We start from the raw sequence: 16197 nt of genomic DNA on the forward strand, positions 1-16197 counted from the left end.
AGTGTGGTAGAGCCCAGATGCCCCAGAACTAGGGCCCCATTTGTGCTAGGCATTGTATACATACAATGAAAAGATGGTTGGTGCCTACCATAAAGAGCTTATAAACCATTTATATGATGAGAGACAAGAGGTGGATACAGGAACAGATGGAGGGAGCACCAGATTAGAAATAATGATATTAACTATTATATAATGGTATAAGTATCTACATGGGGACCAAGGATTTGATAATGGGCTCTTCAATCTAGCAGAGACAGGCATAACTGAATCCAATGCCTGGAAGTTGAAGCTAGATAAATTCAGACTGGAAATAAGTAAATTTTTGACAGCAAGAGTAATTAACCATGGAACAACTTTTCAAGAGTTGTGGTGAATTCTCCATCACTGACAATTTTTAAAATCAAGACTGGATGTTTTTCTAAAAGATATTACTCCTGGGGGAATTCTGTGCCACTATGCATGCACAGAATTTATGTCCCCGGCAGATTCTTTGCTTTCCTGCAGAAAAATTATTTTCTGATGGGGAAGTCAAGGGAAGCCATAACAGCAGTCATGTGACCCTCCCCAGCAGTATGTTTGGGTGCCCAGGGCAGCCGGCAGAGAGGTAAATCACTGTGTGGTAGGGAGCAGGACTGGGGAAGAGCCGGCTGGTGGCTCCTACCCTGCACCAGGATCAGCTGCTAGTCCCGGCTCAGCTGGAGAGGACGGGACTTCCTCTTCCCCTCTGCAGCATCCGGGGCAGTGTCAGACCTACCCCCAAATTTCTCCCCTGACTGTAGGAAGCTCTGCAAACCCCCACCTCCCCACGCTTCCTGCACCTATCGCTCCTCAGCTGCAGGGGGAGGGATCACTGTACAGGGAGCTGCTCCCGAAACTGCCCAACCCCTGTGCATCTAGACCCCCTCATACCCAGACCCTCATGCCAAGCCTCACCTCCCCCCGCACCCAGAACCCCCTCCCCATGGCAAGTCCCACTCCCCCTGCAGCTGTACCTCCCTGACGAGCCACCCACTCCCAGATCCTCACCCTACCAAGCCCCAACCAGCTGCACCTGGAATCCCACCCCACTCCCTAGCATCTGGATCCCCCACACCTGGACCCCCCTGCGGAGTCCCATTACTGTTGCATCCAGAATCCTCCAACAAGCCCCTGTGCATCCAGATCCCTCCTGCATCCAAATCCCCCACTGAGCTGCCCGCACACAGATTGCCCCACACAGAACCCTCTCAACCCATACCTGGATCCCCCCCACACTAAGCCCCTCCACAGGTGGATCCTGCCTGCTCACACCTGGTGCTCCTGGCATGGGGGGGCAGGGACCTTCGGTGTTTCTGAGGCAGGCCTGGTCCTTGTGCTGTGTCAGGCTTGGGGGCAGCCACACTGCTGAGTCTGTGTCCCAGGGGTGGGGGGGAGCTGTACAATGATCTCTCACCTCTGTGCAGCCAGTGGCCTGTGCTCCCCAGTGCCACGCTGGAGCCTTCACATTTATTTAACAAATAACATTTGCAGAATTTGGCAGAATTTTAAAATATTGTGCACAGAATTTTTATTTTTTGGTGCAGAATGCCCTCAGGAGTAAGATATTGTGTAGGGGTTATTTTAGGGAAATTCTATGGCCTGTGTCCAAACATGGAACATTATGATCAACAAGGGTGGATGATTCAAGGTCAAAACCTATTACCTAAATAGGGGTGAACCCAGTTTAAATAATATTTTGCAGCTAGTCATGTGTCAGGGGTTACAGAGAAACTTTTTAAAGTGAGGAAGGTAAACTACTGCAGGGGCAGAATGATCCCTTTATTGACTGTCAAAGAGAGAACAGTGTTCTACACAGCTCTTGTAGGCCAGTGGTTCATTTTCCTAGCTTTATCAAGATCCATCCACAGACTGTAATGAACTCCCCCAAGTACTATGGACCATCGCAAACCTCGCCACCTTTCCCTCCGAATGCAAGGTATATTTCTTTGATCTTTCCTTCTCTAACATACATACAGTAACATATGTGTATGTATTAAAAAAATTCCAAAACAGTCCACTGCACACACTGGGGAGAGAACAGAGCAAAAAGGTGACAGATATAATAACCTATACAGAATACACCACATCTGAACTGTGTCCCATAAACCACCTCTTATTCACAAGCAGCAGAAATTGCATACTTGAAAAAGCAATATTATGAAAATTTTCCATGCATTATAGCAGTCTTTTATTCAAATTCAGCATCTGGAACAAGAAGAGATAGCAAAATGAGACCACATAGCTATACCTGGACCATCACTGGTCCATGACTCAAAGGTTAGGAACCTCTGCTGAAGGAGAAGTGTTTCAGACACTGTTTGCAGTATAATTTAATGTAAAGAGGAGAAAATGTGGTAAAAAATATAATTATACATGGAAGCCTGTCCTCCTAGGATAGCTGAGATACTATAGTTAAAGACTAAGCTAAGAAACCAGAGTGCAAACGCTAGGCTTTGTTTCCTTCAAATGTTTACCTTAGACTTTGGTGATAGTACATTGAAAAGTAAAAGGGTTTTGGCTCAATGACAGAGGAGATAAGTACATTGAGGAATAGTTTAAGGTAGGTATTTGGTACATTTCAAAAGTAAAACATCCAACAACTTACATGAGGCAAAATGAATGACACCAGAAAAAAAATACTGTAGAATTATTTTAATAACACTAGGAAAAGACTGAAGTAGTAAAAATTTGGCATGGATTCTGAAAAGGTTATTTTATGTTTTTGTTTACAAGCCAACATTTTTCCAACTGTGTTTTTATCCCACAATTCTATTACAATGGCATTTTCCAGTTAAAGGAACAGCTATCCTATTTATACCTGAATACCACAACACACATTGTGTGCATGAGTTTTGTTCTGTTGAAGTCTTAGCTGAAAGAGTGACACAGAGAAAAAAAAATGTTGACTGTTTAAGCAGTAACAGTTGTGTTAGCCAGTAAAGAATATATTGCATACATAAAATACAGAAGGAAAATATTATCATCTGGAATATCTGTGACATTACATTGGTGTTGTTGGCCAATACTATTCTTTTGAACAAGCAGAATGTTGGTCAAAAGTCTAATGTTTCCTGTACCAGCACAGACATAATGTAAGCAGTCCACTGTTGCTAAAAGAAAACATGAAATCCAGCTCATGTTTCTGATTAAGGGTCAATTTCTTCAGGAACCACTGTTATCATAATATCTTCATTGCCCCTGCGTACAACCATGTTCAGAGTATTGTCCTTTTTAATAATGTCACTGACATCACTGGCTGAGATTATTCCCTGTCCATTGATGCTTATAATCACATCGTTTTCTTTCAGACCACCACTAAAATACAAAAAAGGGATACGTTATCGCAACTGCCATTTTATCCTCCTCATAATGCGACTGAAAAAGAGAACTGAATGCTCACAATTCACCAGGACCAACATTCAAAGGACTGGATTCTAATCTGAGATGCATAGAAGCAACAACAGGTTTGATGAGTTATGTGGTGACATGTATCAGATAGTTAAGACGAGGGAGTTTTATTTCAGCACGGAAACCTTCAAACCTTTCACTCAATTATACAATGTAAGAGCAATTCCATCGGAGCAACACTGTGTACAGTGGCAGGCACACATGGCATACATTTCAACCCACATCTCAGCCCACTCCAGTAGGGGACCTGTACCATTTAATAGAACTGTATATTTAGCATCCCACACTGTTCTCTGTACATAGCTGTCATAAATATAAAAAGAGAAGGGTAAACACCTTTAAATCCCTCCTGGCCAGAGGAAAAACCCTTTCACCTGTAAAGGGTTAAGAAGCTAGGATAACCTCGCTGGCACCTGACCAAAATGACCAATGAGGAGACAAGATACTTTCAAAGCTGGAGGGGGGGGAGAAACAAAGGTTCTCTCAGTCTGTGAAGACTTGTGAACTACCCTGCCTTTAGGTAGAGAAAACTCCAGCTCACAAAAGACAATTCCCTTTTGTCTCTGCCCTGGCTCCCAAGCAGAGACAAAAAAACCCTCTAACTGCTTTCAGCTTAAAATCTACTTTCCAGCCGCCCAAAGGGAAAAAAAAATGTCCTTTTAAAATCTGTGCTTCTGGTTCAAAAAATCTCAAATTGATCTCAAAATGATTTCAAGTTAATCCCACCCCTCTGCCACCATGTCAAGGTTCCTTCCCCACTCTGAACTCTAGGGTACGGATGTGGGGACTTGCATGAAAGAACCCCTAAGCTTATTTTTACCAACTTAGGTTAAAACTTCTCCAAGGTACAAAATATTTTACCTTTTGCCCCTGGACTTTATTGCTGCCACCAACAAGCGTCTAACAAATATATAACAGGGAAAGAGTCTGTTTGGAAACATCTTTCCCTCCCAAACCCTACACCCCCTTTTTTCCTGGGGAAGGCTTGATAAAAATCCTCACCAATTTGCATAGGAGAACACAGACCCAAACCCTTGGATCTTAAGAACAATGAAAAAACAATCAGGTTCTTAAAAGAAGAATTTTAATTGAAGTAAAAGAATCACCTCTGTAAAATCAGGATGGTAAATACCTTACAGGGTAATCAGATTCAAAACATAGAGAATCCCTCTAGGCAAAACCTTAAGTTACAAAAAGACACAAAAACAGGAATATACATTCCATTCAGCACAGCTTATTTTATCAGCCATTTAAACAAAACAGAATCTAACGCATATCTAACTAGATTGCTTATTAGCCCTTTACGGGAGTTCTGACCTGCATTCCTGCTCTGGTCCCAGCAAAAGCAACACACAGACAGAGAGACCCTTTGTTTCTCCCCCCGTCCAGCTTTGAAAGTATCTTGTCTCCTCATTGGTCATTTTGGTCAGGTGCCAGCGAGGTTATCCTAGCTTCTTAACCCTTTACAGGTGAAAGGGTTTTTCCTCTGGCCAGGAGGGATTTAAAGGTGTTTACCCTTCCCTTTATATTTATGACAATAGCTTAGTTGGCTCAATTACATTTCAAATGCAGCCCCATTATGATTCAAAAGTAAAGTGGAAAATAATGTAGATCTATTACACATGGACTCTGTAGGATGCAGTTTTATTCCACCCATTGTTGTTATTTTTATTGCAAATAACACTTTGGAGCACCAATTATGGACCAGGACCTCTGCATCCCAGGTATTGTACAAACACAAAACAAAAAAAATGATCCTTGCCCCAAGAGCTTACAATGTAAAGAGACAACAGGTAGATACAGATAGGCGGGGACTAGATAAGTCAGACTGAGGCTCTTTCTACTTCAGATCCTCCACATTCTGTGCCGAGTCCCTTTCATATTTTATACACAGGAGCTGGCTAAGACTGCAGCTGGGACTGAGGAACAGGAGTGGAAAGGGAAATATTGTACATACCAGATTGGCTTGCCCGGTCATGCACAAAACTCTGGCACCAAGTCATGGAAATACTAACACAAGTAACCAGATCAGACAGGATTCAACCTCTGAGCATACTCTTTACACAACCACACAGTAATCATACGCCTCTTCCAGTCACAGAGAAATGTCTTACCCAAGTGCTTCTCTCAACTACATGCCTTGGCTAAGATTTCTGGTGCCCTACTCAGGTCACCTTAAATGGGCTTTATTTTCAGAGGCCAGGTGGCTCAGCACTTTCTGAAAACAGACTCCTTTATGGTGTCTCAAGTTGGGCAACCAAAAAATCACGAGTCAGATTGGAATATCTTGGCCCTTGTGGGTAGGTGCAACAGGACCCTGCTCTCAGTTAAAAAGTCTGATAGAATTTTGTGGCAGCAAGAGCTGTTTTGAGATGATATCATACACGATACAAAATGTTGGTGAAAAACCCAGCCCTGATCAAAGTTTGTACAAATTTCATCAATAAAGTTGTCTGTGGGAGGGTGGGGGTGGGTAATAATGATCAACATGTTAATATCAATGTGACTCTGAACTCCTGAAGCATTCAGATTCTGAGTGGCCTCACTTCCTAAGTGCTAAATTACATTACTTGTCTTCTACCTCTCTTCTTTCCCTTCTGTCTCTTTGCTAACTGTGTCACTCCCACACTACAGAACATCTTTTTTTGCATGGTCTCAAGATGCAGGCTCACTTTCTCATCCCAAATACAGCCAAGTGTTATCCATTCAGGTCAAGAAGACAAGTATAAACCCCACACTACAGTACAAGGAACTAGATTATTCCTGCAATCATTTAAGGGGAGGCTCAGGTTGCAGGCACACATCAATGCTTTGAATGAGCGTTACCTTTCAAAAAGAGCTACAGAACAAAAAGCACCTGCAACTGCTTTCACTCCGCTCCACAGAGATGCCAGCCAGCCCTCTTCCCTTCTTTGAACAAAGATTATTAAAAGTGCGTGCCATGAAATGGTAATTTTCCAATGTGTTTCACACATACATGCCTCTTACCCTAAGTGTGCTGCACAGTAACCTTTGCTCTTTTCCTAGAAGATCTCTAATTTCATGTTTTGGATAAACTCTCTCCTCACTCACCTGAATTAAGTAGTTTATTTATGTATGTATTTTAAATTAACCAAGTGAATCATGGGAATTAATTGCCCATGTAAGGTGCTCGATGGATACATCCTCTGACCATGAAACAAATAATCGCACAGGAAGCAGAAACACAAATTTCCCCAACCTGCCCTACCAATGTGTCCCCAAATCGTGACCGGGTGAGATCATCTCTAGAAGTGAAAGGATGATTTAGCCAGCATGTCCACTCCATGCTTAACCTCTCTGCTGAGATCTGTGACAAGGGCTCCACTGTGATCATCTTTTTTGTGATAGAGAGGGCTGCCCACAAGGGACTGGACTCAACCCACCAACTCCTTTCATGTAAACAGCCAAACAGTTGTCAGATGGCAATAGTTTGGTTGATTTTAGAATAGTCAAACTTGTCGTAAGGGTGAAAGCATCTCATTTCCAATTCGTTACGCTGATGGTTGCTGTTAGAAAAAAAATAAAAGAAAAAAAGTCCTTTCACTTACGCTTCAGCTGGCGTATCTGGAATTACTTCAATAATGTAGGCCCCGGAAACAACATCAGGAAAGTCTTTATGGTGTTCCTTCAGCTCTTTAGCTTTGCTGAAAGAAGTGACACCAATTTAAAATTATTTAGACAGAAGGTCATTTCACTTATAAGGAAGTTAAACTGCAAGGATTGAAAAACCTCAGTCACTTAACCTTTATTTGCTATGGTATGTTATACATACTGAGGTCACATATGGTACAATTCAGTTCAGATTCCTAAAGACTTGACAAGATTTTAAAACTTTACACTTATTTTACAGCATACGGATTTCTTAATACTGATAAGTATCTTCCACTGGCAATAAACAGACGAAAACAAAAATAATGAAAAAATCAGGCCATTATTTTTAGATCTTCAGGTGAGCCTTGAGAAGCGTATTACAATAACCCATTTCAAGGTGACAGAAGCAAAATTTGTGGGAATGGCCACACCTAAATAAAATTATAGGCAGAGGAAAGAATTTATCTTTACTCACCTAGGAGTGAGTGAGAGCATTCGAATGCCAATGTATTTCTTTTTAGTTATTGCTTTTCCTGTTAGAAAGAGAAAAGAAAATCTTGACTTATTGCTCTTAACAGAAGTCCTGGTGGACTTAAACACAGAGATAACCAAATATTTTGATGTTGGTTCCCTACTGTGTGACATGTGCCCATTTTTTAAATAGTACAGTACAATACCTTTAGCTTGCCGGTCATGTGATTCAGTTAAGAACTTTTTAATTTTATCAGATGGAATTGCAAACGAGATTCCAGCTGTAACTTTTAAAGTGTTAATTCCAATCACTTCACCATCCTGGAGAAATAAAAAAAATATGTTAGTAAAGATGAAACACCATGACGAAGAAACAATGCAAGGGAAGATTTTTCTGCAGGAAGTCACAAAGAAAGTTAATAAGGTGTATGCAAAGTGTTTTTAAGCTAATTTATTAGCCACTAAACTTGGCTTAAACTCCTTTTTTCAAGGTTTTTTAACTTTATATTTTTAAGTTTAAACGCAAAGATTTTGCCGTAATTAGAAAAGTCTGGGATATAAATTCTGATATAAATTTCACTGCTGTAAATTTAGAGTAACTACATTAAAATCCAATATAACTACTCCAGATTTACACCAGTATAGTCAAGATCAGAATCTGGAAATGCTTCTACTTGCAATAAACAGCACCTATTGCACAATTGGTCCCATATTTTCAATTTGCTTATTTCAGTGGCACCCTATATTCAGCATGAGTAACTTTATCGGATTCTGGGCCCTTAAATGGAAATACTAAAATGTCAGACAATCATTGCTGAACTTGTACAGTGTGGTAGGCCAAAAGTAACTTTAATATTCTATCAGTCTTGTTGTATCTTTTTCAAGGCAAAATTGTCCTTTCTGATGCAGACTAAGTAGTTTCTCCATAGTGAGGACCTCCAAGCATACATTGTCTGGCGTGACAGACTCAGACTAGTAGAATATAAGAGTAGTTTTTTTGTTTTATTAGAAAAAATACTCAGGCAAGGTCTACAATCATCTGTCAGTTATAGATGACTTACAAGAAACTCATGAAGCAATTAAAAAAATACAAATACAAACTATATCTGAAACACTTAGAAGGCAGGTATATCAGCTTCAGAATGAGCAGGTCCCTGTTCCCTGGATAGCCAAACAAAGGCTACTCCAGGCTAATCAAGACACCTGACGCCAATTAACCAGTTAAGGTAGTTAGGCTAATGCCAGCACCTGACCTGAATTAACTGGTAAAGGGTCAGTTAAGGCCATTAGGCTAATGGAGACGGTTGGAACCAATCAAGGTCTCACTCATACTCCTTAAAAGCTCTCCTTTCCAGCCCCCTTGGGGGAGGCCCCAGGTGAAAGGAGATGGAGGAGAGGAAGCACTGCTGAATCCTGAGGTAAGGGTGAAGCTAGGAAAAGGGGACCACGGGGAAGTGGCCCAGGGAATCAAAGAGCATCAGTGGTGAAGGGAAAACCACCAACAGCTGCTATCATTAGGGTCTCTGGGCTAGAACCTGTAGTAGAGGACGCCCAGGTTCCCTCCTTCCTCCCATGCTCTACAGAGATCCCCTTGAGAGGGGAAGCAGGCCTTGGTCCAGACAGGAGGCCAAACTGCACCTACAGAGCTCTAAGGAGCAACAGAGACTGTGGGTATTCCACCTTCTCACCTCCCATACTGGCCTATGATGAAAGTAGCTCAATAAGCTGTGACCTTTGCTGCTATACTGGGAAAGGAAGGTCACACTGAGGGCTTTAGCGAGCTTCTGAAGCCACTGAATCCCGCCTGGAAGTGCGGGACCCACCAATACAGGCTTGGAGCTTTGTCACACTGGCTATGCTGGAAGGACGACAGAACTAGGCCACAACTTTATTCTTAAATGTCTGGAAATGCCCACAAGACAAAATTGTACTTGAATTTCCTGGCAGTTGTTGGGCTGGGTCAGTTCAACATCTGACTGTAGAACAGACCATTGACCCCTTCCTGCCCTGATCCAGAGTGGCGATTTTCTGCCCTATCACAGTGACGAACGCACCATGAAGGAGAATACATATGGATACCACTGAACTTAACTTCAGTTTGCAAAGAGCTTACATACTTTGACACGTGCAATTATTTCTTAAACGTAAAATGTATGTTTAATATTACCTTTTGCATGGCATGAGCAAACATACTAGTCATTACACTCATTTTAAACTATGCAAATGGCAAACACTTGGAATACTGAACTCCTCAAGTATATCAGGTGACTGGCCAACATAAACACTGATGAGCAATTAGTAAGCACCCTGCCATGTTTGTACAGTCAGCCAGTTATCATCAGAACTGAATCACTTTCTTTGGCAAAGTTCTTTCGGAACAATGAATTTTGTTGTTTATATTCTTTTTCCAACTTGTGCACATATGTATATGTTTTATTTCATTATGTGTTTATGTTCTATATAAAAACAATAAAAAGAAAGTTTAAAAATTTCTTTCAAAAAATGGTCGGGTTCAATATTAAACACACAAACTTAAAGAATTTTGTTTAAAAAGAAACCCTTACCAGGTTTACTAAAGGTCCTCCAGAGTTTCCATACTGAAAATAAATTTAGACAGATTATATTTTAATATCCGTTTCCATGAAGTTACGACAAGCACAAATTTAAGTATTTTAAAAGAAATGTTGAAATATTTCTAACATTATTTTCCACTTTTTATAAACAAGTTGCAAGATAGCACCCCTTTGGAATCGGAAAATAATTCCCTGCTAACCATACCCCCTTACAGTTCAACTTTTTCAAAACTGAGTTTTTAATTCTTTTGCCAATAAAGCTTAAGAAAATACACATAGCAACACAGAAAACTTTAACAGTTTATGTAGTATTGTTAACTATCAAACCTAACTCCCAGGACCATGACAACAGCTCTTGAGGCCAAGGGTAAGAACACAGATGTCAGCATATTGCTTTGCCATGGTCCACATAAATACAAGCTTGGATATTTGTAAAAAAATTTCTTGGTGACAGCGTGATGAATTTTTAAACGCTATTTAGCATCCAGGGAATACTCTTTACAAGTTCAAACAATTCCAAGTTAGGTCAGATATTTTATGATTAATTACTTGATATTGTCCCTTTAGGGACTTTTCAAAAATACTGTAGCCATGGCAGTTGTCCATGTTCATACTGATAAAAATCCTTTTAAACAATAAAATCCAGCAATACCCACTTTTCTTTGGGAAAACGGTTGACAAACTTCTAGCTCCAGCTAGAGTCAGAAGTCTAAATTGAATGGAACAAGGGCTATTCAGCTGTGTAGAAGTAACCTACGTTGATAATTGCATCCGTCTGAATGTAGTCCATATCAGAGTTTCGAAGCCCTAATTCCTTTCCTCCACGCTGGGTAGTACTAACAATCCCTGTAGTCACTGTGTTTTGGAGTGAAAATGGACTTCCAATGGCAACCACGAATTCTCCAGGCCTCAAGTCTGCAGATCGACCAAGCAGCAGGACTGGCAATTTACCCTATGCATAAATTATGGTCAGAATCATCATAAGATATTCCTTTGCAAATAAAATCTATACCGCTGAAACACACACAAATTGATTTCACAGAAAAAATGAAGAAACATGCTCGGCTATCACCAGGGATTTTGTGTGACTATGTAAATAATATCTCCATGAGCTTTTAAATCTAAGGGGTGTGTTCTTCAGATAACATTTCTTTTTTCCACATAGTATAGCCATTAAATCAAAAGCAATTACAAAATAAATTAATATTTGTACTATCCAAGGCAAATAGCTGAACATACCAGGTTTGGACTTGTCTGACAGCTTCTTGAAATAAATTAGCAAAACAGCTGTAGATGTAAAATAAAATATGTGCATTGCTTAATAATACTGAAAAGTAAAATACAAAGTAGAGTTAAGGTACATAACCAGACGTGCAGGTGGATAAAAGTAATTTCTATTCTGAAGAGGAGATTAAATCAGACACAGCTACTCCATCCTAGAGATTTTGGGGAAATCTGGAACATAATTAACCCTATCTCCTCCCTGACATGCTGATCTCTTCTTCTGAGGGGACATTGTTAATAAAGGTTTTACAGTATTATTATTTGTATTATGGCAGCATCTAGAAGTCTCAGTCATGCACCAGCACCTCTTTGTGATAGAAGCTGTACAAACACAGAACAAAAATAAAGTCTCTGTCCAAAGATCTTACAATCTAAGATACCCCCAACATGCTTTCTAACTTCTAGGCTGGTAACCCTATGCCGGAAAACCTACTATCCCTAACCGAGATTGCACTGAGCCAAAGAACACCCATTCTAACATCCAAGAGATCCAGGCATTTCCCTAAGGATTCCACTTCTGAAGAATTCATTTCACTCTTCATTGCTTTCAGTGAACCAAATGCAGGCCCAAGCAGCGTCCGTGGTAAACTATCAGCAGCAAATTGGCATGGCTGGTAATACACCTGCCCTGGAGACAGTGGTTCTATCCACTCAACTGACACATACGGCAGTTGGGCTGTGGAGAATGAAGGCAGTGAAGGCACGTGCAGTGCTTTTCCAATGTATTGGATTGGGTTCCTCCCAGGCTGACTAACATCTAGCGAAAGACTGAATTAGCTGGCTATCTTATGGAGAGAACACAGATGGGCCCTGTCAGGATGAAGATTCCCATATGGCAACTGGAGAAGATTGGCCCCTTAGCCACCCTCACATTTATTTATATATAAGGAAATATATGGGTCCCTTCTTGTTTCCACCCCTTCTTTCCCTCCAACAGGAGCCATATTTGGGTGACTGTTACTGAAATTCTAAGGCAGCAGTAACTTGCGGATTACTTTAGGTTCTCAAGAGACCCCTGTATTAGAGTTCATTTTGAATGGTCACTCAACTTCCATATTCTTTATTCAACAGCATCCGTCTACAAACGTGGCATGGTGGGTGGGATTTTTATCCCCCCTAAGTTATACCTATTATAAAAATACTTTTAATCAAACCGATATTAAGAAAGGGCTAGGCTGAGTAACTATTTCAATCTCCATTTTGTTGCTCTCCATAATTTAACTAGCTCTCTGGTTCTTGGAAGATGTTTAACATTTTGTAAACATGGCCCTGATCCTTTGAACGTTATGTGTGTGCTTAATTTAATCATCCGACAGGTCCCATTGAGGTCAATGCATTACTCACTGTAGGGTTTTTCCAGGTTCATCTTCTCTCCCCACCCTCCTTTTATTTTTTATTTATTATTTATTTAAAAGGGTAGCTGCAGGTCCTCCTGGGACATGAACCTTCCCAGGTTTTGTTAGCTGCACCCCTGCTGCCTCGCAGCCCTGAGTGGCTGTAGCAGGGGGACCCACAAGGTAGCGGAGCCTGCACAGAGGGAGCTCTGGCTCTAGTGTGTCTAGGAACAGCAGGGACAGGATGGCGTGGGAGCAGCAAGTGGACAGAGGGAGCTCGGGGCTGGCAGTACTAGTCACCACTGCACAGTACCGGCTATGGGGGTCATAGCCAGGCGGGAATGGGGTGGATCTGGCCAGTGCCACATCCAGCTTGGTGAGATTAGCGCCTGGGGAAGCTCCAGGAGCAAGAGTCCATGAGGGCTGATGCCATCTCCTGGGGATGGGATGAGGAGACAGTGCCCAGGTGGGGGGGGCAGGCAGTACCCAGGGGTGTCACACATGTCGTGGACTTTTGCGCCTCAGAGGTGGCAGCCCTATGTGGAGTCTGGAGGGCAGGCAAACAAGTAGATATCCTGGTTTTTTTGTACCCAAGAGGGCAGACGTTCCTTTTTTTGTACCTACGAGGCAGCAGCCCTAACTCAAGCACATAAAGCTGAGCACATACGTAAATGTTCATAGGCCAAGGGCCTAGATTTCTGAAATCTAGTTTAAACTACACTGATTTTGTTACAAGAGCATGATGCAGGAGTTATACTGTTGATTGGTAGGATGACGGAAAAGGGAAATCAGATAAATAAAGTAGAAGTCTCACATACACAGACCTGAACAGAGGAGTAACCTGCTTGCTAGGCGTAACTTCCTCCTTCCTCAGTCCATTTTAAGATTCACTTCCTTGTTCTCAAGCAGCAGCAATGAAACACACCAGCCTAAATTTTCAAATCAGGCCAGTGATTCTGGATGTTTTATTTTGGGAAGCCCAGTTTGAGACACCTTAAAGGGCCTGATTTTCAGGGCTCAGCGTTTCTTGAAAAACGGTCCCCTTCCAGGTATCTTTGCGTTGAGCACCCAAAACATGAGGCACCCAAAAATCACTAGTCGCTTTTGGAAATTTGGCTACAGCTAGTTTCTGGAGTCAGACCCTTAACAGTTTTCATTCATCAATCATTTCATCATAATTTCTTAGTTTGGGACTGAGAAAAAAATCCCTAGCGTAAAACAACAAAATATACAAATCTCTCAAGAATATTTTGCTTGGAATTTTTCAGTTAGGGTTTTATTTCAAAGTATATTCCGGAAAATATTAAGTATTTGTAACAAGAAAATAAAAATGGTTCCATTACTACAGTGATCAGATCCATATATGCTACAATGAAAACAGCAGTCCCAACTTTCACAGCTAAAGCTTGACTCACTATATCGTTTTATCTAACTGCATTTCAGTTCTACCAACAAAGTTTTACTGAGATGAGCATATTGTTTTAATAAAACTCAGTGCCAAACCCATAAAACAGGATAAGATATTTCATCTTCTGCAGTTTCAAGACAGCAAGAAAATAATTAACCAGCTGCTGACTAAAGAGATTCATCTGGGTAGGCAACGAAATAGGCAACACAGCAAGGGAGGAACAGTTTAATTTCTAATCATGTTTAGAAGAAACACTTTTAGTGAGTTAAAATATAGTATGATTAAACAAGCACTATCTATGGGCCAAATAAGGGCCATGAATACAGATTAATCTGGTATTCACCCAGAGAACCTCACCAATACAATATGCAGGGCGGCCATAATTTGACTGGCTGCACTGAGAAGTACAAAGTGTGTGTAACGTCAGCTGTGCTAGCAGCCCCAGAGGGGTACTGTCTCGATGGTGATAGGATCATAGTCCTACCTCCTCTTTCGGCTATTAGTGGTGGAAGTGCCAGTGCTGAGCACACTCCCCTAAATGGCTTATGACCTTTACAGCATAAGTTCAAGATGCTGTTGCTCTGGGTGTCACACCTCCCTCTCTGCCTAGTTCCTCTTTTGTAGAAGCATAAATTTGCCCTATGTTTGTATTTCAACCTACTTCAGATTTAATCAATTAGAGCACAAACTTTTAGTGGTATGTTGTAAAGTACTTTTAGAGCAGGGGGATATTTAAAAACAGATTAAAAAAGAAACTGACCAAAAAAAATCTGAATCAACAATATTCTCTTCAATTAATCTTTTTTTTTTTTTTTTTTACACATTATTCTGTTGATACTTCAGAGATTTATAAAATATTCCTGTATAAACATTTTTGTAGCCAAAGTGAAATCTGGCAGTAGAAAGAAAATACATTATAAGCAATCACTGACTAGTGCAATTATTTTTTAATGGTGCTGAGTTTTCAAGCCTGGGCCCATATTAGTTAAACTTCAGTTCAGAATCTAACACTGTATGGATTGGCTGTGGATCATCTGTGTGATTCAACGTGCCTTCTGGAAAGAGTTAGACTAACCTTTCATTGGCTTAGAACAAAAAAAACAAACTCAGAAAATTGCTTCCCTCTGCACACATTATGAAACATGGTTTTGAAAAGCATGTGTTCCCTATACAGGGTGTTTCTTGATGAGACTGTTGTGTACTTTAAGAGAAAGCATTTTGAGCTTATGGTCTGTAACTACAAATTTGATTCATTATTATTATTAGTCAAAATTATTGAAGTCGCATCAGCGTACATAGTTAATTTTTACCCTTAATGAAGCTCTGTGGATATAAGGGATGATCCATGCAGAGCTTATTGCAAGCACCCTAGACCGCAAAGAATCCTAGGTAAAGTTTTCAAAAGCACCTAAGTGGCTTAGGAGCCCAAGACTTTCAGATAACTGAAAATCAATAACACTTTTCAGAATGTTAATCCTTATCTTTAATTTCTCAGTATAGTGTCACAGACACCTACAGCATTATACAAATGTTAATTTATAAAAAAAAAAAGAGATAGCAATTGCTAAGTGTCAGTACATGTAAACGCACTCATTATAGTCAATCGATTTTGTAAGCTACCTATGGTATGTCATCTTTACGTTCCACAGTGACAACTAGCAGTATTTCACTTCTTGAAAACAAACAAGAATTTAATCCAAGTGGTAAAAATTATCAACTGGAACCAGGGAAAAATGCGACTAAAATTAGTAGACCTTGTTAGAAATGAATAATAAGATGTGTACAACACACCTGGTCCACATAAAGGATCTTGTTCCAGCCTACAAGAGGAGTCTGATTAAATACAAGGCATCTTATAATTCAGTAGTTGAAACAAAACTATAAAAGGTGCCCTCCACAAGCTCCAGTTAACAATCCTTTCTCATGATGGCTGGAGTATGAAAACACCACTTAGTAATTCAAGCTTAAGCACTTGTGTCCACGGGCCTCATGAAACAATTAATAAATTGATTCATTTTTCTTTTTATCTAACACCAGCAGGTCGTAGATCAGCTTACTGTCCCAAAACAGACTATCAGAGATAATCACT

At 40.6% G+C, this 16197-nt stretch overlaps 1 protein-coding gene across 1 annotated transcript in view; it reads right to left on the minus strand.

Annotated features, from left to right (window-relative positions):
* Positions 1–2655: 2655 nt before the first annotated feature.
* Positions 2656–16197, minus strand: part of HTRA1 (HtrA serine peptidase 1) — a 50335-nt gene continuing 36793 nt past the window's right edge. The window contains exons 4-9 of the mRNA XM_074959210.1: positions 10840–11034; positions 10074–10106; positions 7716–7830; positions 7514–7571; positions 6996–7091; positions 2656–3333 (exon numbers count right to left, since the gene is read on the minus strand). Coding sequence (XP_074815311.1) covers positions 3165–3333; positions 6996–7091; positions 7514–7571; positions 7716–7830; positions 10074–10106; positions 10840–11034 — 666 coding nt within the window. The 3' untranslated portion in view covers positions 2656–3164. The remainder of the gene's footprint in view (positions 3334–6995; positions 7092–7513; positions 7572–7715; positions 7831–10073; positions 10107–10839; positions 11035–16197) is intronic.

The sequence above is a fragment of the Natator depressus genome, chromosome 7 (genome assembly GCF_965152275.1).
Source record: "Natator depressus isolate rNatDep1 chromosome 7, rNatDep2.hap1, whole genome shotgun sequence".
Classification (NCBI taxonomy): Eukaryota; Metazoa; Chordata; order Testudines; family Cheloniidae; genus Natator; species Natator depressus.